The 26,741-nt window shown below is 33.0% G+C and overlaps 1 protein-coding gene and 1 long non-coding RNA gene across 4 annotated transcripts; one reads left to right on the forward strand and one right to left on the reverse strand.

The window, feature by feature from the left end:
• The first annotated feature begins 488 nt into the window (after positions 1-488).
• On the forward strand, positions 489-26,741 carry LOC106789303 (nuclear factor of activated T-cells 5). Of its 3 annotated transcripts, XM_014753419.1 has the most exons (7): positions 14,246-14,458; positions 21,067-21,356; positions 22,302-22,608; positions 23,026-23,544; positions 23,655-24,122; positions 24,193-24,759; positions 24,838-26,741. In XM_014753419.1, exons 1-7 carry the CDS (start codon positions 14,305-14,307, stop codon positions 26,514-26,516), a joined length of 3,984 nt encoding a protein of 1,327 aa, XP_014608905.1. In that variant the 5' UTR covers positions 14,246-14,304; the 3' UTR covers positions 26,517-26,741. The 3 variants fall into 3 exon arrangements, with proteins under 3 accessions (XP_014608897.1, XP_014608905.1, XP_014608889.1); XM_014753411.1 differs by lacking the exon at positions 14,246-14,458 and adding an exon at positions 489-775 and having other exon boundaries at positions 24,193-26,740; XM_014753403.1 differs by having other exon boundaries at positions 24,193-26,741.
• Positions 12,040-12,744, reverse strand: LOC106789320. Its single transcript, XR_001381983.1, has 3 exons — positions 12,610-12,744; positions 12,314-12,538; positions 12,040-12,148 (listed from the first exon to the last, which is right to left on the reverse strand). It is a non-coding gene; the product is annotated as an uncharacterized LOC106789320 (long non-coding RNA).

The following is a 26,741-nucleotide window of genomic DNA, read 5'->3' on the forward strand; positions in this document are numbered from 1 at the left end:
TTTAGTTCCTTTTTTTTTATTTTGATTTATAATCGATTAACTATAAATTAATAATGATTATTCAAATTTGACTTTCTCAAAGATCTTGTACATACTAGTTCTACTGCTTGTACAGATTATTCCTCCATGAAAATGGTTCATTTTAAACGGGCAAGAAAAAAGAAACAACCATTCACGCCTGTCAGAGTTCGAAGATACTAAATAACACAACGTCTACGTTATTTTTAGTCAATGAAGAAACATGTGTGATTATTTGTCGGTAAGGTAGTATTACAAACACGTAGACTATTTTTATAATACTCTGATCATACTCTAAAATAGATAGAAATTCAAATAAATGACTTATTTTTTTTTTGTTTCTTTTTTTTTTTTTTTTTGGATCGAAAGAAAACGTTCCAAATGGGTATCCTGGGAATATTTATATTTCTATCTGAAATGAATTTTCGACAAAACTAAAGTAAAAAACATTTACGATTCAGCACGTAGGTCGAAAGAATAGGGTTCGAACGTTTCCTAAAACGTTCCTGGCTGACGTCACAAATGGTGGAATGGCTGAAAGCCAAAGGCTAAACGAAACGACGGGGTAGAGGCTTTGAGATGCGAGAGAAGGTAGAGGGCAAATGGCTGCCGCCGCGGGTGAATAATAATGCGTAGACGCGATAGTAGGAGCGAGAAAAATTGCGTTTAAGCTAGTGTACGATGTTGGTGAAGGGCCGCTTATGGGATAGGAAAAACCGGAGGCATTATGGGAAGAACAGCACCAAAGCCGCGGCCGGTAAGTCGTTGCTTTTTGGCTACTGAGAGAGAGAGAGAAAATCTGCAAAATGGTTCGGCCGGCGCACGACGAGATAGCCCTGCTGCGTACCTTGCTCTTGCCAGTTCGTTTTCCATCCTTTATCGAACAAAACATGGCTGAATGTATCACCATTCGATGGTCGAACTAAGCTCATACTTTTATCTATGCCCGATGTCGAAACAATTTCAATTGTTATCACGATAAGATCTGCGAAGAATACGAAGGATTGTCAAGGAATTCGAAGAAATATGCGAAAGAAAAAAAAGAAAACAAAATTTGTGGTGAAAGAAACAACTCGAACGGGGTGTTGCGGGGAAAGGTCGAGGAAGATAGAAGAAAGAGCGAGAGAGATAGACAAAAAAATAATCGAATAGAGACATGAAACAATAACGTATCAAAGGGAGATAAACGATTGTAGCCTAGTGACGTATGTTCTTATGTGTATTCGTAAATATTATGGTTCTTTTTTTCTTTTGTTACACCGTTATATTCTAAATGAATGATATTCGGTGGGTTGGTCTATATTTTGAAAATGAATTGTGTACTATCTTTGGGTGCGTGCCAAACAATCTATCACGTCACGCGCATTTTTACGATCACGCGCGCGCGCACACATACAATTGTTAGTCTTATATTTACAATTAAATTATAGATGCGTATTCATTAATTCGTTATTCGATCAAAAGGATATATTTATTTTTACAAGGAAAATGTAAATCACAGTGTTGGCAAATACATATATACGTATAAATTGTGTTCTCTTTGATTTGAAATGTTTGTTTTGAGAAAAAGAACAATACGATGACATATTTTCTCTCTCTCTCTCTTTCTTTCTTTTGATTATAATTTTTGAGGTTATGTTAATCGACTACGTTGAATAATGTTACGACGTAACGATGCTGCATTTATATGCGACAACAGTTTGTAGGTTATGTGTTCTCTTGCTTTTCTGCCTACGCATCCGCGTATGCGCATCTACATGCACGCACACGACATGTAAAAAGCGAGCAAACACGTGATTATCGACGGATTTGAACTTCGCTCCCTTCCCTCGATTAGTGGTATTGTTGACGCTTCCAAGCTATAATTATTATCAATGCAATCATGTTGCATTTATATCATTTTTATTTTCTGTATATATATAAAAAAAAAAGAAAAGTTCTATCTTTTGGAATAAGCATTTAATATTTCGTTTTCATACAGACAATATTTCATTTGATTAATGTTTTTTTTTTTCTTTTTTCGAAAGAAACATTCTTTTAGTTGAATACCTTTAGGAATATATAAATTTCTGTTAAATAATATAACTTGTTTAGTCGTTTTAATTACTCGTTTAACTTTGCATCTGTTTATTTTAATACTAATCAATGATTGAATTTAAGGAAAGTGAATACTTTTTAAATATAGCGAAAGATACGAAATTGTAGAAAAAATATACCAGTTTTTAGAACGAGAGATATTATTGGTACTATGAGATATATATACAGGTCTATGAATATTTAAAGGAAAGTTTTTTTTTTATTTTAACAGACTATATTATAACGTAAACATAATAATGTGTTAAATTTTATTAAGATGTTCGTATAAACATTTACATAGGAAGATTTGGATCTGGCCAGAGAGGAGACTAGGATCGCTGAGGTCAGACGACGCTTCAAGTTGCGTGTTGGCGAAACCGTGAAAGTGCATTCTTGGCATGCTATGATAAGAATAGATTAAGAAGGAGGGGATGAGATAACAAATAGAAGAGTAATGTGTGCGCCGGCGCTCCTCTCTCTCTCTCTCTCGCACTCTTTCATTCCTTCCCTTGGTATCCCTGTAGCCCTGTAACATGGGCTGCCACGTGCGACACATTGTAGAACGTGTTGGATCGTCTTACATCGGTCCGATAGGCAATCCTATATGTATATATATATATATGTATATATGTATATATGTATACATACGTTGTCATGACGATAAAGACGCCGATCGATGTTTTTAACCTGATAGAAACACGGCGACACATCAAGTTGATTTTTTTTGTTCGAACTCTTTCCTTATGATATTTCTACTTTTCACATCTTTTTATTCTTTTTCTTTATTTCCTTTTTTCACCCGTGTTGATTTAATTATTATTATCAAATTTAAATACTCGTTTTTAAAGAGTAGTATTTTAGAAAAAAAAAGAAGAAAACATTAATTAGCAGAAAAAGATTGATATTTAACATCAACGAAAGAATTTATTCTAAATAACGAACTATTTGGATCATTTATATTATTGGTAATAAAGTACTTATGTTCCCGATAAAAATTCGACTGGACAAATGAAGTATTTGCATTATTGCAAACTCTTATCGATGAGAACCAATCGGTAAGTTTTATTCGTGTCATCTCGAACGACGATTACGTTTGTAATAAATTTACTGTGTCGTCGAGGATAGAAAATTTGAGTTTGAAGGATGACGGTGATGTTGTTGGTCGGGTGTTGAGGCGATTCAAGGCCTTTGCAATATAGACTCAATCATCACCAATCTAAGGCGAATCTTAACAAGTTAGATCGTATAAGTTACCTTCGCAACAACTCAATGCTTTCTATGAATTCTATGAATGAATTTCTATAATCCTATCCGTTGTGGATCTTTGCTATCTTCAGCGTATCTAAGTGCGTCATTCCAAGTTTCTTTCTATATATTTATATATACGAACATATATATTTATTTATGCATATATAACGTCGCAAGAATTCCAACGAAAAAACATCACGACGGGATGAAAACCAGTTTAAGTCCGTTTTGTCCTCGAAAAAAATTTGCTTGTCCTTTACCTCTTTCTTTTTTTTTTCTTTTTTTTTATTTTATTTTTTTTTTTTTTTTGTTTGCATGATGCATTTTAATCGATTTTGTTTTTGACTAGTTATATCGTATGGAAACATGAGAACGGTGATATCATTTTGTCAAATTCTATTCACTAAGACTGGATAAAATCCTACGAATATTCAACATTTCGATGTTATTACGGAAATAGTATGCGCATATACTCTATCACGTAAATAACATAACGGGTTTTAATTCACACTTCATCCATTCACAATGTCATTATTCAAAGTATTTGAGACTATGTAAACACCAACGAATATTTGCAATCTATAACCTTTTTTTTTTTTTAACTTTTTAAATCATACGTTTTTGTGATTATATAAACATCGTTTAAATTCTTATGAATGATAAATTAAGACCTTGGTCTATATTTAATTTTGCATTACTAATCACGATTAGCGAAAAATTTCGTTGATGTTTATATTATTGAAAACTATAATGATAACGACGGAGAAGAGATTCTGGATTAACATGTTTCGATAATCATATATACGCGTATTAATATTTTACGTAATACTGAACGTAACGAACTATTCTAACAATAACCAGTTTGTTTATTTCGTTATTGGCGATAAATCGTTTCACGGAATGTGATTATGATTGAAATTACATACACCAATTTATTTTGATAACTTCAATGACCACGATTTGTCAGAGTGTATTATATTTTTAGTCTAATGCCCAGTATTTGACGACTACTTTTAAAGAGAACTCGTAGGGATATATCGGAAGTTCGTATTTATCGAATGTGTGTGTCGTAATTAACCGTCGATACCGAAAAACAAATCAAAATTCTTCTAGGTAGGAGATGTTACGAAATTTGCCTTTAAGTATACCTGTGTTAGGTCGATAAACGTTAATTTATTATTGGTGATGTCTCAATATCACGCGTTACACTAGTGACTAGAATCTAGTAGAATGACATCAGAAAAATTTTGCTCTCTTTTCCCCTCTTCTTCTTCACTTGGAAGTCAATTAATTCTTTATCTTTTCTTTTTTTTTCTTTTTTCCGAATAAAATATCAAGATAGAATAAATTAAGCTCGATCATCATTGTTAACACGTACTACGCAAATCTCTTTTTTTTTGTCTCTTTATTATACCCTTCATTGCGAACAATATTTATATTCATAAAACATAACTCATCGCAGTACCGGTTTGAGTTTGAGATTGCTACTGAGTGAGTGAGCACACGGTGTATTATACTTCATCATAACACTGCGTAGTCTTTTTAAAATTGCTTATTTTTTGAGGTCACCGCGAGGTAATCAGATTTATTTACGAAACAATTATTCTTAACGAGTATTTCTGTTTACGCGCGTTAGTCTACACATATAATATAGTGAAACGTAAAAATGTTCATAATTTTAACTTACAATAATTATCATTGTTTTGTTATTTTTATCAATTATTTCGTCCTCATTTTATGTTTTGTTTTGTTGCGAGTCAACCTTGCAAATATGTGGATAAGATATCTTACTCGTCTCGATCGATAACTAATTAACATTAAATTCGTTCTACAGTCTACGAACGATATCACGTCGTTATTATTATAACTATCGATCAATGTTTATAAGCAGATAATTTCTCACACGAAATATTATGAAATTATTACGGAAAGAGTAAGTTTATTTGAAATTCATTGAAATAACAACACGTTGTTTCTTTCACAAGCGCGTACGATTTTACTATATATTTTTCTGATGTCTAGCCAAATTAGAAACGAACGTTTATTTTTCTTAAAATATACTGCCATCGTCTCGATCGATATTTAATGGGTTTAGTTTTTTAACTGATGAACAACGAAAAACATTTACTAAGTTCATTTATTTCATAATATTTCTTACAGGGAACGGCCTGATCGACCCACTTCTGATTTTTTTGAAATTGTGCCTTTAAACATGGCGTATATATTCAACCGATTATTCCTTTAGTGTAGTAGTGTATTAGTCTATGGTTAACGGCACTGTGTATGTGTTTCTGATGTCGTCGATATCATCTATATCTTATCTCGACAGAAAAAAGTATGTTTTCAAAGCCAGTCGAGGAGCCAGCCAATGTAATTTGACCTAACACCACGTTGATCTTCATTGTAACAGAATAACAGAAAATACATCATTAAGTATTAGTAATTGTACTCGTATCTTTCTTATTTACAATGAATATCGACTAAACCGGATGTCAATATCAGTTGCAAATTTGCCTCCCGTGAAGATGCAATAACAATTCATTCGATATTGCATCATCGGTTTAAGAAATAAGAATCTATGTGATATTTCTATCTCTGTGTTTTTTTCGCAAATGGCTGAATATATATATATATTTGTATTCATACATTTAAAAAAAAAATACATAAATTTTATATTCTATACTTCAAATAATGCATAAACTGAAGTTTTTTTAGATTGTTAAATGCAATATTCGCTTTTTTTACTGCCATAAATATATTTTATTAAGTTAGCACGTGACCTGCCAAGTCGAATGTTAAGCTGCATTTATTATTATTTGTTATTGATTTAACCGATAACCTATGTAATCGCGTAAGTTCATAAGATTGAGTAAAATCTTTTGAGAAAAGAAAGAAAGATAGGAATAGAAGAGAAGAGAAGAGAAATGGGCATGAAAACATTTTATCGTTTCTAAGTTTAAAATTGTTAAATAAACTGATCTTTAAATACAAGCGATAATATTCGAATTATTCAATCGAATATTCATATTAATTACTATTATGATCTGCAGAATGTATTTAAAAGAATACGAAATAACAACAAAATCGAATTCGAATGAATTGAAATATTTGTACACGATAGATAAAAGAGAAAGGATGAATGAATGAATGAAATTAGCATGTTGTTCGTAGTCTGGGATCTCTGCCCTTTAATCTTCGGCAAAAACACTTTGTTCTTTTTTGTATTTATTAATTTAATATATATCTAATGCTATTTTTTAAATATTTATATTCAATTATTATTATTTTCGTTGTATATATGCGATTTGTATTTATGAATATTCTTTCTCAGTAGTTTGAAATTTTTTGAAGTTTAATTTACAATAAAATTACTCATAGATTTTTTTAAATGTTTATTTTGAATTTTAATATAAGTTTAAAATTAATCTATATTTATAGTTATATGTAGGCATAAAAGTAGTGATTCCCCAAAGTGTCATGGTTTTCTCACAACGGTTCCACGAAGTATAATAAAATTTGTATAATTTTATTTCTAGTTTCTCAATTCGATGTAATAAAATGCGAAATTTTGTTGATTTAATGCAAATCATTAACTTACTGATTGTTAATATTAACTATCTGCAGAATTTTCTACAAAATAAAACGCGTTTCTTATATATATATTTTTTAGTCAATCCTTCAAAATAAAAAGAAACTTTTAACTTTTTTATAAGGTGAATATATTAGAATTCAACATAAGTTGCCTTGAAAAAATCTAAATTTAGCAAGGGCAGTTTGAGAATCACTGCATTCGAGTATTTACACACACACACACATTTAAATTTTGCTATGAGACATAACAATCCAAAATAGTTTTAATTATCTAAAGCAGTTTCCATGATAATTGTTTGTTACACTTTCCGAAAGAACAACTTCTATCGAAAAAAAAATAAAAAAACATTCTTGCAGCCATGTCTAAAAATGAAAGAACACTTGAATATAGATAAATATTTGATATAATGGATTAGTAATTTCAAATTTGATCTGACGATAGAAAATTAGAAGTTTCTCGATTCATCGTTGAAACGTTGATTCAAGCTTATCATCAATGACTTTTGTAGTTGTAAGAATCACGGTAGATAGCAGGCCGTCTACCCACCGATAAAGTCTTTAGTTGTGTCCAAGAAAATGTGAGTTCTCTCGTCTCGGAATAGTGGAGCTCAATGACCGATCACTTTTGATATCGATCGTAAGTTTCTTTCCAACGTTGAAAGAAATTTTTCATTGTGTTTCATTTTATTTTTAATTTACATTATTCAAGATTTATGCACTTTATTTTAGGATATGACGAATCTTTTTCAGGTCACTTGGCATAAATTTATACATGTATAATATGTAAGAATCGATACATGCTTTATTTGTCAATATATATTGATCAATTTTTAAATATATTTCTTCTCTATCGATAAAATACAAAATACTTATTCGCCGGATGTGTATTTTTATTTAAGAAATAATTACAATATCTAAGAGAAATAAAAACAAAACAAAAATACAAATCAAATATAAGTTCTACAGTTATTTATGGCTCATTAGTTATCACCGATAACAATAGTAGACCGATAAACTGTTTATATTATGAAATAAGTGTACAAGTTTGTATATTTATACATAGGTATATTTGAAAATCGATATAATTCTGAATGAAAACATCATTATTTTACTATTGATTAGTACTTAAACTTACAGTTATACAAAATGTAAACATTATTTAACACTCACTCATACAAATCTAGACGATTCATCATTTTATTTTGAAGAATCAATGAATCATAGATCAGATTAAATATATTTCCTGAATTTAAAGTTAATATTCAAAGAAAGTTAAGCCAAGTTTCGTGACAAATAAATGACCTATGTTATCTATATTTCTATCTTTCTCGTTTTCTTTTATACGTTATTTACGCGTTAAATCTGAAGATATTACTATTTCAAGGATATTCTGAGTTTATCTTCTATTCTCTGTGCTTTAAATAAAATTTATAACGATACGAGAAGATCACACTTGATCGAAGAATTAATAAATAATAAGATTAGTTGCGAAAATATATATTATGAACAAATTTAACGATATTTTAATGTTATAAACGAATTCGTTGTACATTCGGTTGTTCACGATTCCAATCGAAACCTATTTGAAAGAAACAAATAACGAAAGAGTAAAGAGATAATAATTGTTACATGTAAGACTTGTCGTATGAATACCAAATAATAGTTATATGTTGTAGAACTCGATGATAAATAAACACGACGGGTCATCGTACGATGCCGAGAAACGAGATTTACGTTTAACGATCCGTACGAGACTCGCAATCTTTCTACTGTTGATGCTTTTGCGAAGAAGAAAGAGATATAGGCATAAGGGAAAAGTAAAACGAGATGTCTGTGTTGTTACGATGGTTACATCGTACCAGTTTCACGAGTACAACCTTTTGTTCTTTCGAATAATTTTAAGCTTCGAGTTTGTTTCTAAATCGTTTTTGGATCAATTCCAGACACCTAAAATTAATATCGTTTTTCGTTTAAACGTAAATTCTTCATAGATCATTCTCATAGATCTTTTCTTATTTCTATGTTGCTTATGGATCATCCAGTTGAATCCTATAAGATAATATTAAGCACTTTTCTATCCTTTCTAAATTTGTGTCTTCAATCGTTTTTAGATAACTTATAAAATCGCAAGAAAATAAAATTTAGGACTTATATATTAAAGAAAATTTTATATAATATTAATTATATTACTTTATTAAATAAAATGCCAGCAATATTAAACGTATCACAATTACATTACCGGTTTAACATATTGTTTTAAAATTATGCATTCAATTTTTTACTATAATACAATTATAATAACAAATATCATCTTATTATCATATAAAAATTGTTTTATTTATTATTTATGCCAGTACCAAATTGATTATTATTTACCTTCAATTATAAAAATATAAATTTTGGTTAATTACAATTTTCAAAATAAATTTACTCAATTTCAAATCATTGTTAAAATTGGTAACTCTCTGTATAGCTTAAACTAATTAGGATGAATCTTTTGATGGGCTTCGTCAAATATATGTAAATAATTGTGTAAATCATAACGGGAGAAAGAGAAATAAGGTAAAACTCGAGATCATTTTCTGATATTACGTCGATATTTTTTATTTAATTTCTTCTCGCCAATTTCTCGTAAACGTGTCTATTTTCATTAAATTTTTTTTTTCTTTACCATAATGCGTCGTTATTCCCCGTTTAATTTTTTTTCTTTTGCTTTTCAATCTTTATCTTTCTTTTTATCTTTGTACTCATTTCTTTCTCTCTTTTTATTAATACGATCTCTGAAGATCATTTAACATCTTATCATATTATCTCTTTTTTTTTCTATCATTATTATAATTATCTATACATATCTATTACAACACGCATGTATATGTATACCTATATACGTTATTAACTATTTCTCGTTACACAATTTCTCATCTGTTTAAATATTTATATAACTAATTATATTTTTTATTTTTTATTTACAATACACTTTAGTTGTATTCATGTTTTGCTGGTATTTATTTGACTATCTTATTATGAGCCATTAGTCATAAGCATTTCAATAAACATCTATTTATCTATTTCTCTATTTTAACGGTTCCCAAGGTTATTTCTGAAGGAACAGTTATGAAGTAGCAGAATTCAGTCTATTAATATACAAAAAGATATATATATATTCTAATCATCATTATTCAATTTTGTGCTTGCTTAAAATCCACTAAACACATATTCCGGTTGGAGAACCGCTGCATTATTTAATCGAAAAAAAAAATAATAATGCGCTATTCATATCTCTTTAGTATCTTTTTTTTGTTGTCGCTATGAAGGAGATTAAACGTACGATAAAACAATTTCAAACGATCACATTGTGTAGTGCGTCAAGTAAACGTTACCCAAGCAGCAGCATCTGGTCTAATTGCTCTAATCGCTCCTAACGATCGGATTGCAGGATTAATCATTAGATTCAGTCTCAGAACGTTTATAAGAAACGCTATGTAACACATTGGTCGTGGTCAAGTTTGATTCGAGGAAGTTCGATTTGTTGGTCACGATGCTTGTGATTTCCCTTCGATTTATTTTCTTTCCTTCGTATGAAGATTTTAAAAACACACGATGATGTAAGGATAAAATATAATTAATCGGTAATCATCACACAACCACAATAAACGTCATTACAATGGTATTTACTTATTCTATAAGTATCGTAACCATTATGGCAACCAAGACCACCGAGTTAAATTTGCATTTATTAGTAAAGATTAACTAGTATCGTTAAAGTTTTAATTGTTAGTCAAGTTGGGCTCGACATTTGCAAATCGAACTAATTATGATAAGTAATATCGACGCATAGTAATTATTTTTTAATGATAATTATCCGATCTGCTCATTTGTATATACTTTTTTGTCATCGAGTGCTTTTCTTATGAAAAAAAAATATATATATATATAGTAATGATGCAGTAGTGCAGTTAAAAAAAAAATATCACTCTCATCCTTTTTTTCCTTAACGCGTCAAAAAGAAGTATAACTTCAAAAATCTTTGAACAAGTTTTAAACGTCATATTAGAGAGTCACCGGTAACTGACAATATCAAATTTAACTAATATTAATTAATAAATAGTTTTTTAAAATTATAAGAAAAAAATATATATTTGTATATATGTTAGCATTAAATTGTATAATTCAGTTAAACCATAAGTTTTACCCGAAATAATTGCGTGACATCGTGTTGCAGCGCATCTATGATAAAGAAAGTATACAATATATGTAAGTTTGGCACTTTACTAATAAGCTCGATCTTAAATTTATATATTTGACAATAAATTTCTGTTTTTTTTTTTCTACTACCCTTATAAGCGCAGTCGGTGAACAAGTGTTTTTAAATATTTCCTGAAAATCCTCAAGAGAGAGACGTTCGTTAATTGATTGTTCAATTCCTGATTATCTAATCACGTTTAAGTTCGTGTTTCTTCAAGCAAAACGGTCCTCTCTTTTTCTTCTCATCGTACTAGCATTTCCTATAATACCTGTCATCATGGACTCACTAAATGCAAGAAGGATTTTGTGATTATCCTTGAAAAGCAAAAACGAACTTAAAATGAAGAGTGTATCTGCGAAGGTCGACGATGAATTCCCCTCGATCATTGAACAAAAACAAAGAGTTTTGTATTTATATTTAATCAAGAATTACGATAAAGTTCGCTGAATTCATTTGAATTCCAGTGAATGAATACAAATCGTCAGCATGACGGTAACGAAAAATAATCGGACGTGAATTCACATAATTGAATTTTTAATTACTCATATATGGAATATATCGTGTTTTCTAACTGAAATAAAGGCATATCATTTAGAAAAAATTGTTTAATCGAATAATTTCTTTACTTCTAAATAATTATAATTATCGTTTACTAATTTTATATGATAGAAATTAGATTAATTTTAATTAATATGTTGTGTGGCATATAATATACGAATAATAATTATTAAAAAGTATCTATTTTCGACGAGATAATATATAATAAAAATAAAAATATCTATATTTGTTTAAATTTAATTGTAAATCTGTTATTAATCGAAAGATGAACAAAACATGACCAAAATAACGTTACTTTAAATATTCTATGTATGTGTATTTGTCGTATTTATTACATATTAGTGCGAGACAGTTTTGTAATTCACACATCCCAATCTCAAGGATAAGTTTGACGTATAATTAACGCCTTACCTGAAAACAGAGACACCCTTTTCAATGGTGAAGCGACAAGTCTCGAGGGTATTATTAATAGAACACTATTCTACCCACTCATACGCATACACATTCAGGCACACATGGGTTGATCGGTTCAAAGGGCAGTGACCGTGCTTCTTATAACAAATATATCGCAATTACCGGAATGTCCGAGCTAGGACTCGGCCTTGTCTGGACACCACTTTTCTCTTTCTCTCTTTCTGCATTATCGTTATTATTATTAATCGCTGATAGTAGAACAAATCAACTTTGACCTTTTGGACCTTTTCTGGGTCTCTCGACGCCACAACACCGTTCAAAGTTCGTGATGGGGATTTTTCTCCGGACGATACGTTGTTTCTGGATATTTCTAATTTGTTAGTTATACTATAACAAAAAAACCTTTTCAAATATAGATTTTGATTGACATTAATAACAATTGTAAAAGAGATACATACCGATGATTATCTCGTTCTAAAACAATAAAAGTACTTCAAAATGTTGTTGACATACGATTAAATGAAATGACGCCTCCGACGAGTCTTATCAAATAAGTTTTGATGTTAGTGCCATCTTTAATGATTACTTTTACTTATTACACAGCAACTGTTTCTCGACGATAAATTATAGAAAAGAGGATTTTGAATATTCTTCTCAAAATAACATATTCCTTTTTTTTTTTTTTTTTTCGTTTTCTTTGTAAAAATATCTAAATGATTCATTCTTAATTAGTACTCGAAGAAAAAAAATTGAGGAAGTTAACGATATCTTTCGAAATATTTCTTCGACGTTGAATATTATTGTTAAACGTGTTTTTCATTTAATTTATAGGAAATAAATGAAATCTTAAAAGATTAGAAAAAATAAAATAACGATTTGTATTAAGAAAATACATATTTATCAAAAAATTCTAAAATTTGCTTAAGTTTATAGGTGAAAGATATTGATGAATTATAAATAATTTATATTACGAGTTTTATATATATACGAAATTTCGATATAGATCGAAGGAATACAGTAGCTCATTCTGTTAAACATTTCACGAGGGAGGGATTGATCAAACCTCGACTATCTGCGGAATAAAAATGAACAACTTGTTCTTGAAAGAAAAAAAATAAAAGGAAATATATATATACACACACACACACACACACAATCGAATAACTAACAAATGCACGGTATAAGTTAAACGAATAATTAATTATACATTGAAAAAATTGAATCGTATTGATGGATAAACTTTTTGTGTTCACTAATGTTAGCCAAAAATTCTCATCGAACATTTATCTCGTTCCAATTATATATTTCCGTGAGTTAAAAATCTATAAACAGATAGTACTTAGCTTGCTTTTGGCGGGAGTTTAAATGTTGTGTTGACGAGAGAAGAAAAATAATTGGTGAGGAGGAGGAGGAGAAGGAGAGCTTAGACGAGGACTGTGATGACGATGATGACGACGACGCCAGCATTGGCGACGTCTAGGAACGTGGTAGAGTGAAGGGTAAATGAAAAATATGAAGAAGTGGGGATTATTTACTTGGTTCGTTCAGAGCCACCACGTTCGCCGGCTTTGGTTCGAAACTACGCGCGACAGTACGAGCACGATACTCGTCCCATACGTGTCTTCTTTCTCGTTGTTAAACGTGATCGTCATTAGATTTCCATCTGCTTCTCTCTATATATATATATATATTCTCTGTATGTATTATTTTTTTTTTTTTATTCAAATTTATTTCATTTATACTCATTGATAATTATCAATCGTAATAATATATTGATACACAAGTGTTAAGTGTGCGACGTGATTTTAAAAAATCTTCTTTCCTTACTTCCTTTCTTCCTTCCTTATCTATCTTCCTTTTTCTCATTCCTTTTTATTTTTTTTCGTGGAAAAAATGATGACTAGTAAAGAGTGTCCACGGTTCGATATATCGAACGATATATTCCGAGTTCTTGGTAGTTTTTCTGTGTGACCAATCGTGAGAAAGAAGAGAGAAAAAGGAAGAAGGATTATTGTAAATACTGTGAATAATAATAATAATAATAATAATAAGTTTATAATTGATCGATAAAATCTTTTGATAAATTAATACGGTGGATACTGTATATTGGCAGTAAAGACTACTGTGAAAACTTTATTATCGAGGTGCTTCTGATGGCACCCGACCTCGAAAAAAGAAGGGAAGAACTTCGGAGGACCGGCAACGGCACTTCTACAAGTCCTTGTTACGAACACATGGGGATGTTATTGCAACTTCCTAGACCGATCTCTTTTAAATCCTCATTACCGACGGATCTATATTTTCACGGTAATATTTTTTCGAATATTGACAAGAAAAAAAAAGGAATAAATTAATACATAACTAACTAACATATATATATAATATATATGTGTATATGATCGAGCCTCCTTCGTATTTGACCTATTGAGATCCTGTTCTTCCGCTTTCTCCGTCTAATAAACGCGTCTTTCCATCGAGATTCTTAACCACATTTTTACTCGGCTCAAATTACGTAAATGAAATAAGAAACATACAAATAAATAATATAATATCATTCCATTTTATTGTATTACTCTATTCTATAAATTCTTATTACTTATTAGTATTTATTTTCTACAAATATTGTTATAAAATTTTTATCGCTAATTGAAGAAGAGAAAAAATATAATCTATTATAATAGTTATCCCTTGGGTTTTTAAATTGTAAATTTATACTTTATATCCTTCTTTTTCGAAAAATTTAACGAGACGAGGAAAGGTCTGATTTAATTATTTTTCTTTATTATATTTTCGTGGATATATTGTCATGAATTTAATACTTTTTTGTATATTGTATTATACACGATAATCAAGTAAAATCATCGTGCCAAAGACGTGCTCGCGTATGAAAAATAATCTTTACTTATTTCACGTGGAAGAGATAGAGAAACGAAAAGAGAAAGAGAAAGAAACATTATACGATTCTTTTGCTCTAATAATAAATCAACATATTTATTTGTTCTCTCTCTCTATCTCTTACAAATTTCTTCACATATTCTTCATATTGAATTCATAAAAAGATTCGCTATATATCCTTGTCAGATATAACATATGTTTTATTCGAGAAACCAATTCTAGGTGAACTTATTTCGACAGAAAGAGAGAGAGAGAGAGAGAGAGAGAGAGAAAACAAACCGAAAAAACTTTTTCCCGTAATTTCCGGATGATCGAGTATTACACGTTTTTCACTTCGATTATGTTGTGTTACGTGTTAATCACGTTGCCATCTACATATTCTACGTACTTTTAAATGTATACGTATATATGTGTATATATACGTCGAATAAACCTAGACATGAATCGTTATGATTGTAAAAAGCCCCAGGGAATGCATGACTCGTCATTTGTCGATGCACTTTCGTCTTATTCACGATTAAAAACCGTCATCTTAACGATTATTGGAAATCATCTAGTTTCTTTCTTTGTCTCTCTCTCTCTCTCTCTCGCCCCTCATGCCTTTTCAATCCGTTTCCTTTCGTCATCTTCGATCACATGTCGTGAAAGAAAACTTCTTTCAAAGAAACTATGATCCGTTTTACCGAGAAGAAAAAAAAAAGCAAATAAATTATATTTCGAATATAGGTCGAACTTGTTTTTGAAAAAGAAAAAAAAGAAATATGTAAAAAGGAAAATGGTAGGATGAAATAAAAACCTAAACTTAAAGATCATTTTGTCAATCGCATTATCGATATTTAATGATAATGAACAAAACAAACAAACAGGTTTCTCTCTAATCGTCCTATCTTAAAATGTTTGTCGAATTAACATAGATCGTTCATTGGACAAACAAAAGAAATGAATTTATCTCGAAGACTTGTATCATCCGCCATTGTTATTATCGTCGTTATCGTTGTCGTTGTCGGTTGTCGTTTAATCACACTATCATTTTCGTTTGTATTTTTAGTTGAGATCAAGAAGAAAGTCTAAAAATATGTGTAGATTCTTTTCTTGAGTATTTCTTGCGACCTTGCATGTCTTTGCAATTAAATGATCTTAATCTTATTATGATCAAAATGTACGCTTTTCTTAGAAAACATGTGCATTAAACTATTGCATTAATTGGAATCAAATTAATCTTTATATACGTATTATATTTTTTTTTCAATGAATTTTTGTTTTCTCCTCATTTGTAAACAGGTTGAATAAATTATTATCGACATTTTGGATATCTTCGTGTTTATTAATTTTATGAAAACAAAACGACTTTTTACGATTATAAAACTTTGAATAGCAAAAATTATTTCAATCGTCTCGCTTTTGTATAGAAAATTTTTATCGTTTTTTAATTAATCGATATAACGAATTGATAAAAATATTCAATTAATAATACTTTAATCATACTTGAATCGGTTTAAAAGTAAATTAAACGTAATTACATTTCTTGCATATTGAAGTCAAACGAGTCAGATACTTTTCAAATTTACTTTTAATATATAAAAGATAAAACATTTCATAAAGATCTATCCTCTATTGATTTTCCAAACAGAATCTTAAAACCGATGCTGAGATTTACAACAATTTTCACTAATTTATCTCAATTTTATTATTTATTATTAAGGTAAAGCAAATATAAAAGAAAAACAAAAACATAAAATGAGATAAAAATAAGTTGTTGTTATTCGTTAAAAATGGATTGGCCAGTCGGAGAATCTTAACTTACTCTTCTTTTTACTTTGCCCTCGTACCCTCGAATTTCGATTTGTCGGATTAAAATCTCGTGCTACGCTCGCGCACGTGTTTTGAGCATGTGCCGTGTCGAAAGCACGCGCGTTCGACTTTCATTACGTCGACGTGTCGTCTATGTCTACATTTAATAGATATATAAAACGTACATACGCAAACCCGCATGTTAGACTATCAATTACATTGACTCAATTGGTCGAACACTATCAGGAGTTTTAGTTCCACTGTAAGTAGTGTAACATTCTTTTTTTCAATAAAAGAAAGACAGAGAGAGAGAGAGAGAGAGAGAGAGAGAGAGAGAGAGAGAATCATCGATAAGATGAGCTATCTGCGATAAGCATGTATGTATCATCGTTACGACAGATCGCGATCATTCTCCGCGAATCGTTTGAATTTACAAGTAGAAGAAGATCGATCGATCGATTACCAAAACTTCATAGATCGTACGTGTCGTTGATTTTAATTTTAAAATTGCATAGTGATCGTACCATAGTGATACAATTTAATTACTTTTCTTGTACTTTATTTTTGTTCAATATATCTCATTATATTGGTTAGAAATTCACGTTATTCAACTTCGTATCGTTAATTCCTTTTTTATTTGTTTCCTTAACACATCCTAATTTTTAATAGTATTTTTGAATAATTCATTGAAATGTTTTAATATTTGTGTATAATGTTCATTTATTCGTCTATTCAATTAAACGTGTTTCACATTCGACGGAATCGGTTATCCTGTTATCTATGTTCTTGAGTAACCAACCGATAGATCGAATACGCTTATCAACACACGAGCGACGAGCAACGATTGTCGAGAGAAGGAGGAGGATCATCGTTTAAACGAAAATTTGTATAGTAGCCTCGAACAGAAGCACTGTGCACCGTCATGCCATGGTACGGATCTTTCTGCGTTATCTCGAGCTTTTAAGTAGGCTATCAGCGATGTCATTAAGTGTACACAGACAGTCATCGTGTCACACCAACTTCTTTCGTAATAGTTTTAGGAGTCGAAAAAGAAACGAGAAATAGAAGAAGAAAACAAAAAATATAAGCAACGCGCGACTTTACCGACAAAATTTTTATTACGAATTTAATGACACGCGATCTTTCTTTCTTTTTCTTTTTCTATCTTTTCTCTCCGGTATCTAATTAACGCGAATATACATCTCTCGTCAAGAGTTATCTTTAACGTGAATTATTTGTTTTCTTTTAATCTTGAATTTGAACGCCGTTTTTTCTTTTTTTTTATTATTAACATCTTTACCTTCGAAATGCATTAGGTCAATGTACCGCATATCTATAACGAATTTCGTAGCAACCAGAAAAGGTTGCTATCTTATCTTGATATTATAAACAGATAAGGTCGCATTTAAATTGGCAGACATTGTGAACGAATGTGTATTACTCGTTATACCTGGAGATTATTGCTAGGATAAAAAAGAAATAAGTAATGGGGAGTAAAGAGATGGTGTTGTTTTATTTGTATAAAAAACAAAACAAAAATTTGACTAAATGTCTATAATAATTAATTCATCGAATAAAAAATGATTCTGAAACATTGTCGGGTTTTATCGCGTATTTGTTAGGAAAAACTACGATAACAGTGTGGAATTTTTTCGCGAGTTTCATCGGAAAAAGTTCGTTCATGGGGTCCTTTTAACAGACGTCTTAACTCATAGCACGGAAACACTTTCGATTCGACAAGGATCGAGCTAGCGCATCGATCCAACGATGAACAGGTAACAATATCCTTGAGACTCGAGAGGCGTCATAGTTAGCGCGAGCTGCTCTATTTACAATGTAATAGTAACGATGTTTATCGATCCTGTTATCGAGAGAGAGAAAGAGAGAGAGAGAGAAAGAAAAAGAGGAGGGGTAGAAAACGTTCACAAATGCATGCTCGGTTCTGGTCGGGTCTGCCGAGGACGATCAAGGAGACACAAATACTAACTGAGTTTGACCTAAGAAAAAAAAAAAGAAAAGAAAGAAAGAAGGAAAGCCCAATTCATATTCCAACCAAGTTGCATATAACCCATTGCTTGCCGCTGATATCCTTCTATCGTGCCTACGATCATTATTTTTTCAGAAGATTTACATTTATTTAGATGCATCATGCGAACTTTTAACAGTACGCTCTCTATATTATAATTACATTCCGCAACATTAAAAATCTGACAGCTTTTAATATCACCATTATCTTTATTGTTTATATTCAAGTGGTATCTGTATCTCGAATCGAATGAAAACAAATATTCACGGTTGATTCGGTGGTGGTAGTAGCTTTTAATTTGTCTTCTTCCTTTCATCGTCTCTTCCTTTTTCTATCAACGTGATGTCAATCAAAATTCATAATTCTCTTGATCGTCATCCTTTCTTATCTTTATTGTCATCTTTAACGTCATTAACCGAGATACGTCATATATACGATTAAAAGTAAAATCGATCTACGAGCGAAAAATTAGAATCCCTTTTTTTTTGTTATTGTAATAGAACATGCAAAGGCTTAAAAAAAAACATCTCGAATTGAATGACACCCGTGATTAGTGACGACGACGACGACAACAAAACGACCGCGATACATTAAACAAGTTAATTAGATTGATTCTTCAAAGATTGGATAAATTATATTTTCAATTATAGGAGAACGTGTGATTTTCAAATAATATCTCCACCATTAATCAAAAATTAAACGAACAATAATAACAAAGTGAAGTTTCGCTCGTAATTAAATTTGTGTTGATAATTCAAAGATTAATTAATGTATGTAAAATGTCATGATTAATCATTAGATTGAGAATTAAACACAGAAAACTGGCCAACTTGTTGAAGACTGTTCGATGGAATAGAACAAAAAAATAGATAGCCTAAGAAAGAAAGAGAGAAATACTTTGATGTCGAAAAAAATGAATAGAAGCGGCGTTCTCAGCATATGATCGATATTGCTACGACAAATAACACTTGCAGGATCCGCGAGGCTCGCGAGAGGGAGGCTGAAGGGGCGGGGGAGGTGTAATGGGTGGAGAAAAGTGAAGCGCAATGAGATTGGAAATGTAGGGTCGTGTGTTGTGGGTCGTTGACATCGTCCCGTGATTTTCCTCGACGTTCACACTGATGCATCTTGCAAGTGTGTGCAAGCGCCCATTAGTCGCCGTACTCACCCCTCCATATTCTTCCACACTCTGCAAGAGAAAAAAGAGAGAGAGAGAGAGAAAGAGAAAGAGAAAGAGAAAGAGAACGCATGAGGCGGGGTAAATCGAAACCCCCAGTTTCACCAGCACCACCAGTTGCGTTCGCGATTGCAACTTTACCCCTACGCAATTATTCCGTTCAGCAGTCGATGTTCTATACTTAGATCATTCGACATTGCTTTTCTCTGCCAATCTCCTCTTCCTTTATTTCCCCTTTTTTTTCTTTTCTTTTTTTTCTTTTTTTTTTTTATCCACCGTTATCGTTCTCTTCTCTTCGCCATCTTTATTTTCCTATTTTCTCACCTTCGCGTCTTTTTTTCTTTCTCATAAGAATTAATTTTTTGTCTTTCTTTCTTTCTTGTCATTTTTATCAGGAATATCAACATCAACATCGTCATTTTTCTTCTCGCTTCTTCATTGCCTTACATATCTCAGCGCCTATCTCTTCTTTTTCTTCTTCTTTTTCTTCTTCTTCTTCTTCTTCTTCTTCTTCTTCTTCTTCTTCTTCTTCTTTCTCCACAGTTGTAGAATATTTCGATCGTTGGACTTTGATCGACCAGATAGTAATCTCATGTGTGTACAAGCTGTGAACAAACACTACCGAAAATCCGTTGAAATTTTTACAAACGTGGCACTATTGACATCGATGTCTCTTGCGTCTCCGATAATAATTCCTGTTTCTTATGTTTTTATTTTTCTTTTTAATAAAATAACATTCTGTGTGTCTTCCTTGCGATCATTTTATTATACATAAACTTCCAACAAAAATAAATCACCAATAGTGCGTCGCATGTCTATCAATTATTCATAAGAAACCAGTCAACAATATTTCTACAGCGAGTCTAATTACATAAATCGAATGGAGTATATGAAAAAAAAAAAAAAAACATAATAACTAACTGATTTAGATAAACCGTACGTTCTCGGACGTGTTTGAAGATCAAACGAATAAATCTTAGAAAATCAAACGTCCTCATTAGATTTTCATATTTTTTGATGTTTCAGGTAACAATGCAGGAGGCTCATCGTCCACGGTGACAGGATCCATTTTAAGGAGTTCCACGGCACCCAACAATCGAACGCACTTAATTAATAGGAGAGCAGTTCATCAGCAACGAGAGCAGCAACAGCAGCAACAGTCTAGAACTCCATCGATTTCTTTGAGCGGTGCAACCGCTCAAAATTCGGATGATCAAGAAGCAAGAATAGTTAACTCGGTGCAAGACGCTTGCGACAATTCGAACGATTCTGGTCTTGGCTTTGAAGAACGACAACAACAGCTCAGCGTTTCTAACGTTGGTCAATTTTTATTTTAACTATCAATAACACAAAATCAATTTACTCATAATAAAACATAACGAATTTTTCATGGAACATTTGTCGTACGATAGCAGAAATATTGTTACACTTGTATCTGCCACAAAGGTATTTGTTTATTTATGTATAACGCGAGCCGCGGGTTATCCGTTAGCCGATAAAATTCTCCGCGGGGCAACAGCTGCATTATTATCAACAATTATCAGTGTAAAGTGGCGGTACATTCGCATCTTATCAGAATATCATAGTCGATGATTGTACGTGAGCAAGTATTCTTCATTCCCGCAGATGTTTATGTTAGTTCGCAATGGGTTCTTCGTGATCTTTTGCACTCTCATGTCAGATATAATCTGACAATGAGATCCTGCGAACCAAAAGCCATCGATTGTAGTTATTAACAGATCTATCGAGTACCATGTCGAGGATATATAAATGTTTTGCGCTAGTTTCGAGTCATGAGAAATGAAAATAACATTACTGTTCTAAACTTCTATCGCTAGAGCTTGAAGAAGCCGGGGATCGAAGCCTTTAAAAGTCACTTCGAATGTTCATCCTTGATTGCACCACTAGTAAATACTCGCATGGTAGCAACATGTCCGTTTGCTAACATCGTTACTGGATGATGATACGGTACTATCTGACGGTGGTTGAACCCGCACAATGGATGTTCTGATTCGTTAGATTGAACCGAGCATGGTGCACGAACACTCATGCAAGATTTATGACGATCAATTTGCCTTTGCTTGTTAGCTCGCTGGACATATGGGTCGTGTCTATATATTTCATGAAGGATCGAAAGATCAAGGCTTTCCTAAAGTTCTAAGATCATTGGTTTCTTCTCCTAATCTTTCGATTGCGCAAAATCAGTTAATGGTTTATAATTATTTTATTGTTTTATTAATAAGAATTTATTGGATTATCAGGCATGGAACGGTGTCGGTGAAGAGGACTCGAAGAGAAGAAAAATGGATATAAAACTCGAATCCGAGGATGCAAATTTTTCTTTTCCTGAGGTTTCCCATTCCAGCAGTCCTGAAGGAAAAACTTCGAATAGAGGTACTAGCAATGGAATCGGTCTTATGGCGATTTCAGCTGGTAGAACAGGAAATGGAACCACTGGTACTGTAGGAAGAGTCATCGGTGTTACAAAACCTCGTCCAGCCATGGGTGTTTTGGGTAAACGCTCACCGGTAACCCACCAAGGCCCCATCACTCTCACCTCGCAACTCTGTACGTTTTTAAATGTTTATAAAATAATACGAAAAATTTAAACGACGTTCGTTCTTATGATGCTTACGAATTTATTTATTTTTACATCAAATTTTTTATCTTCAAGAAGAGATTAAGCCTTGTCACGTTGAAACCAAAGTGTCGTCTATTGATTTATTTCCGTCAAAATTGTAAACCTCATGATTTTCACTACCGAGATACGTTATCGTTCTATGTTTAGGAACCGGCATTCTTCGGCCGAAGGAAAACATTCGCACACCTTGTTTGATACCAAACGCGATATCAATGTACATCATACAAGTTTACACCATACAATTTTAAAAAGAAAAGAGAAACGTAGGCATCGAACATACAAACGTCGATATCGAATCTTTGGAAAAATACATTTCTCTAAAAAGGACTTTCTTCATTTTACAGCTAGTACGTCTATAGATGGAAAGGTACAATTACAAATTATTTGTCAGCCTGAACAGCAACACCGTGCGCGCTATCAAACGGAAGGTTCAAGAGGAGCAGTAAAAGATCGCACAGGAAACGGATTTCCTATCGTACGTTTGATCGGTTACGACAAACCGACAACTCTTCAAGTTTTCATCGGCACAGATCTTGGCAGAGTGGCACCACACATGTTTTATCAAGCCTGTCGAGTTAGCGGTAAAAATTCAACGCCTTGTATTGAAAGGAAAATCGATGGCACGATCGTAATCGAAGTGGATATGGATCCCTCGAAAGATATGCTTGTCACTTGCGATTGCGTCGGTATCTTAAAGGAACGCAATGTTGATGTAGAACACAGATTCCCGCAAGAAGCAAGTGTACTTCAAGGACGAAGCAAGAAAAAATCTACAAGATGTCGTATGGTATTCCGAACGACAATTACGAACTCGGATGGTATTACAGAAACATTGCAAGTTTGTTCACAACCTATAGTTTGCAGTGAGTACCCAAAAATATAAAAAGATATTATTATATATGCAAAAAATAAAAAGTCTTAATAGACTGCAATAGAGCGCGAATAAAAATTAACAGAAGATTTGATCTTTTAGCTCAACCACCAGGTATACCTGAAATTTGTAAAAAATCGTTAACTTCCTGTCCATGCACTGGAGGATTAGAATTATTTATTTTGGGAAAGAATTTCCTAAAAGATACTCGTATAGTGTTTCAATTGGATAACAACGATATGTCAAGTAATTTGGAACCACATTGGGAATGTGCCGTCTTACCTGATAAGGAATTTCTTCAGCAAACTCATTTAGTATGCGTTGTACCAGCTTATAGACGTCAAGACTTGGCTCCTTCGGAAACTGTAAGCGTAAAGCTTTATGCAATGTCTTCGGGAAAAACAAGCGAACCACACACCTTTTTCTACACGGCTGCATCCACTTCTTCTGAACAATCAATGAGTAAGGTCGAGTCTATTACGCCACCACTCGCTACAACAAATGGTGAGACTGCTTCTCTTTCAACATCTCCTTCAGCAGTAACCTTGACAACCGGTGTCCCCGCCAACAGTAAGTGGTCAAAGTCCAATAATATTGCTTAACAATTTTTTGAATTATAAAAATGTTCAACACTTTTCAGCTTTGGTACCTCCTGCCGCCACAGCAACATCAAATTTCTTGACAACCATGCAATCTCAACAAGCACCGACTCAGTCGCCAGAAAATCTTAAAAGTGACCCAAGTCCTCCCCCAGCAGCTACGTCGTCTCAAGTAACACCAGTAATGATGTGGGCCTCTCAATCATCAAACTGTCAGAATTCCTCAGCCGATGTAATGATGCCACCTCCATCCTTAATAGCGAATCCTCTTCTAAATCGACGTTCCTCTTCGAATCTGCAGCTAATTCTTCCGGACAATTTAAAGACAGAAGTACTTGATGAGAACAGCGAGAATAGCATGCTTAGTGATAATAGTATGCAAAGTATACCAACACCTACGGCAAATGGTCCAACGGGAACAAGTCCTTTACAACAACTTGTTAACGAGAATTCCAGAGAAGCCACACAATCCAGCATAATCAGATCAGTAACCGTACCTACGAATGGTTCTCCAGTACAAGAAGCTGTTAATCTTCTTGGTGTTGTGGATTTAATGCGTAATCAACATCCTCTAACTATGGTGTCAACTCATCAAAATACATTCGGAGGTATGCATGAATCGTCTCAAGTCAAAGTTCTCAGCCCACATCATATCAACAAAGATACTAATTCGATATTGCCAGCAGAAAACACTTCTAATGGCAGTCTTCAGGGTGCCGGCGTTGTCGATCTCCGTATGAAGCATCATCAATCCGATTACAATGCGTTATCTAGCTTCGCTGCTTCTTCTGTAGGACAACCATTGCCAGCTCAAAGCGGTCATAGTGTAGAAGAATATTTGAGTCATATTGAATCTACCGTATCTACAGTAAAAGAGCAAGAAAATGCTGAAAGTAACTTCGTAGATGCCATGCAGCAACGAGCCTCCATAATCACAACCAATCGACAAACGACTCAACAATCTTCGACTGGTCTCTTAGTACCTACCGCGCAAACTGCAGCTGTGAAATTGGACGTGCTAGTGAATTCTGCTGCAGAATCTCATCAAATTGTTTCGCCTTTGCAATCGGTAAATCCGAATTCTACAAACATGATGAACCATGTCGACGATGCCATTTCCAGTCCACAGCAAGGAAGTAGAACAAGTCCACCTATCCCAGTAAAGACAATGCTACTCGAAGCTCTGATGCCACAATCAGTTCCGCAGTCGGTGCAATCGGGTGCAAATGCTGTCTCGTCTTCCGCGTCAGTTCAAGAGTCTCCATCTAATGAGAGCTTACTCACAACAATTAACGCTGCACTTTTGCCACCAGTTACGATACAAGAATCGTCAGTAACCGCAAATGGAACGCCCAATTCAACGGTTCCGTCTCATAACACGCTGCAAGTTACAAATGAAACAATAGCTACGACGGCTGATCATATTCAGCAAATGCAAGCTTTAACTCAGCAGGAGGTTGTGGTGATACAACAGCAAGTACAACAGGTCGAACAAGTTGTTGCACAGGCACAACAACAAGTAGAACAAGTAGTAGCTCAAGTACAACAACAGGCAGTACAAGCTGTGCAACAAGCTCAACAACAAGTAGTTCAGCAAGTTGTGCAACACGCACAAGTCGTTCAACAAGCAGTACAGCAAGTTCAAGCTGTACAACAAGTACAAGCTGTACCCGCGGTTCAACAAGCTGTACAGCAAGCTACACAGGAAGTTGTACAACAAGCTGTACAACAAGCAACTCAAGAAGTAGTTCAACAAGTACAAGCTGTTCAGCAGGCAGTACAACAGGCTCAAGCGGCACAAGCTATGCAACAAGCTGTTCAACAAGACATTGGATCAATGTTGAATCAACCAGCAGGATTTGTGGCAGAAGCAAGTTCAGCTTTGGCTAGCGGTGCTGCTCAAGAACCTTCGCAACAGAGACTAACAACTGCAGCCGAACAAGCTATCAACAACGTTATTACAAATGCTACGAAAGATATTATCAACAATCGACCAATCACAACGACCACGGCGCATGCAATCATTGCTACAAAAAATATATTAAACAGCGTAGCGACTCAAAGCGCTCAACTAATGAACAGTGCTATGGAAGTGATTTTACCAAAGTCACCTTCTGGGCAAAATAATATAGTTGAACAAGTCGCTAGCAAATCGCCACCTGTTGCTTTACCTGTTACTCCCAACAGACAGAACGTCAATGCATCCATACCAAACGCAGCCACAAATGCTGCTGGTTCTTCCGTGAGAAAGCCTGAAGACGTGGGAAACATGCTACCTCAGGAACTCACCTCCATGTCAGAACACGAACTCCTCAATTACATTAACCATAGCTGTTTTGATCCTCAGGGTGGCTTTTTAATTTAGTACTGCCACTTTTTTATCATATACGAAGAGTATATTCGATCTGTTTAATAAATGCATCGTGAAGACTCGTCAAGACGTTCGTCAAAATCGTTTAATTTTAATGCAGTATGAGCGATTTTTGTGCCACGATATCATTTACGAGTTTGCGTGTGATAGGAATTAAGTGTCGATTTTATTATTATTCTAATTATTACTAATTATAATTATTATTAATTATTAAATATT

The sequence above is a fragment of the Polistes canadensis genome, unplaced genomic scaffold (assembly GCF_001313835.1).
Source record: "Polistes canadensis isolate GaletaPanama2010 unplaced genomic scaffold, ASM131383v1 scaffold_6, whole genome shotgun sequence".
Taxonomy (NCBI): domain Eukaryota; kingdom Metazoa; phylum Arthropoda; class Insecta; order Hymenoptera; family Vespidae; genus Polistes; species Polistes canadensis.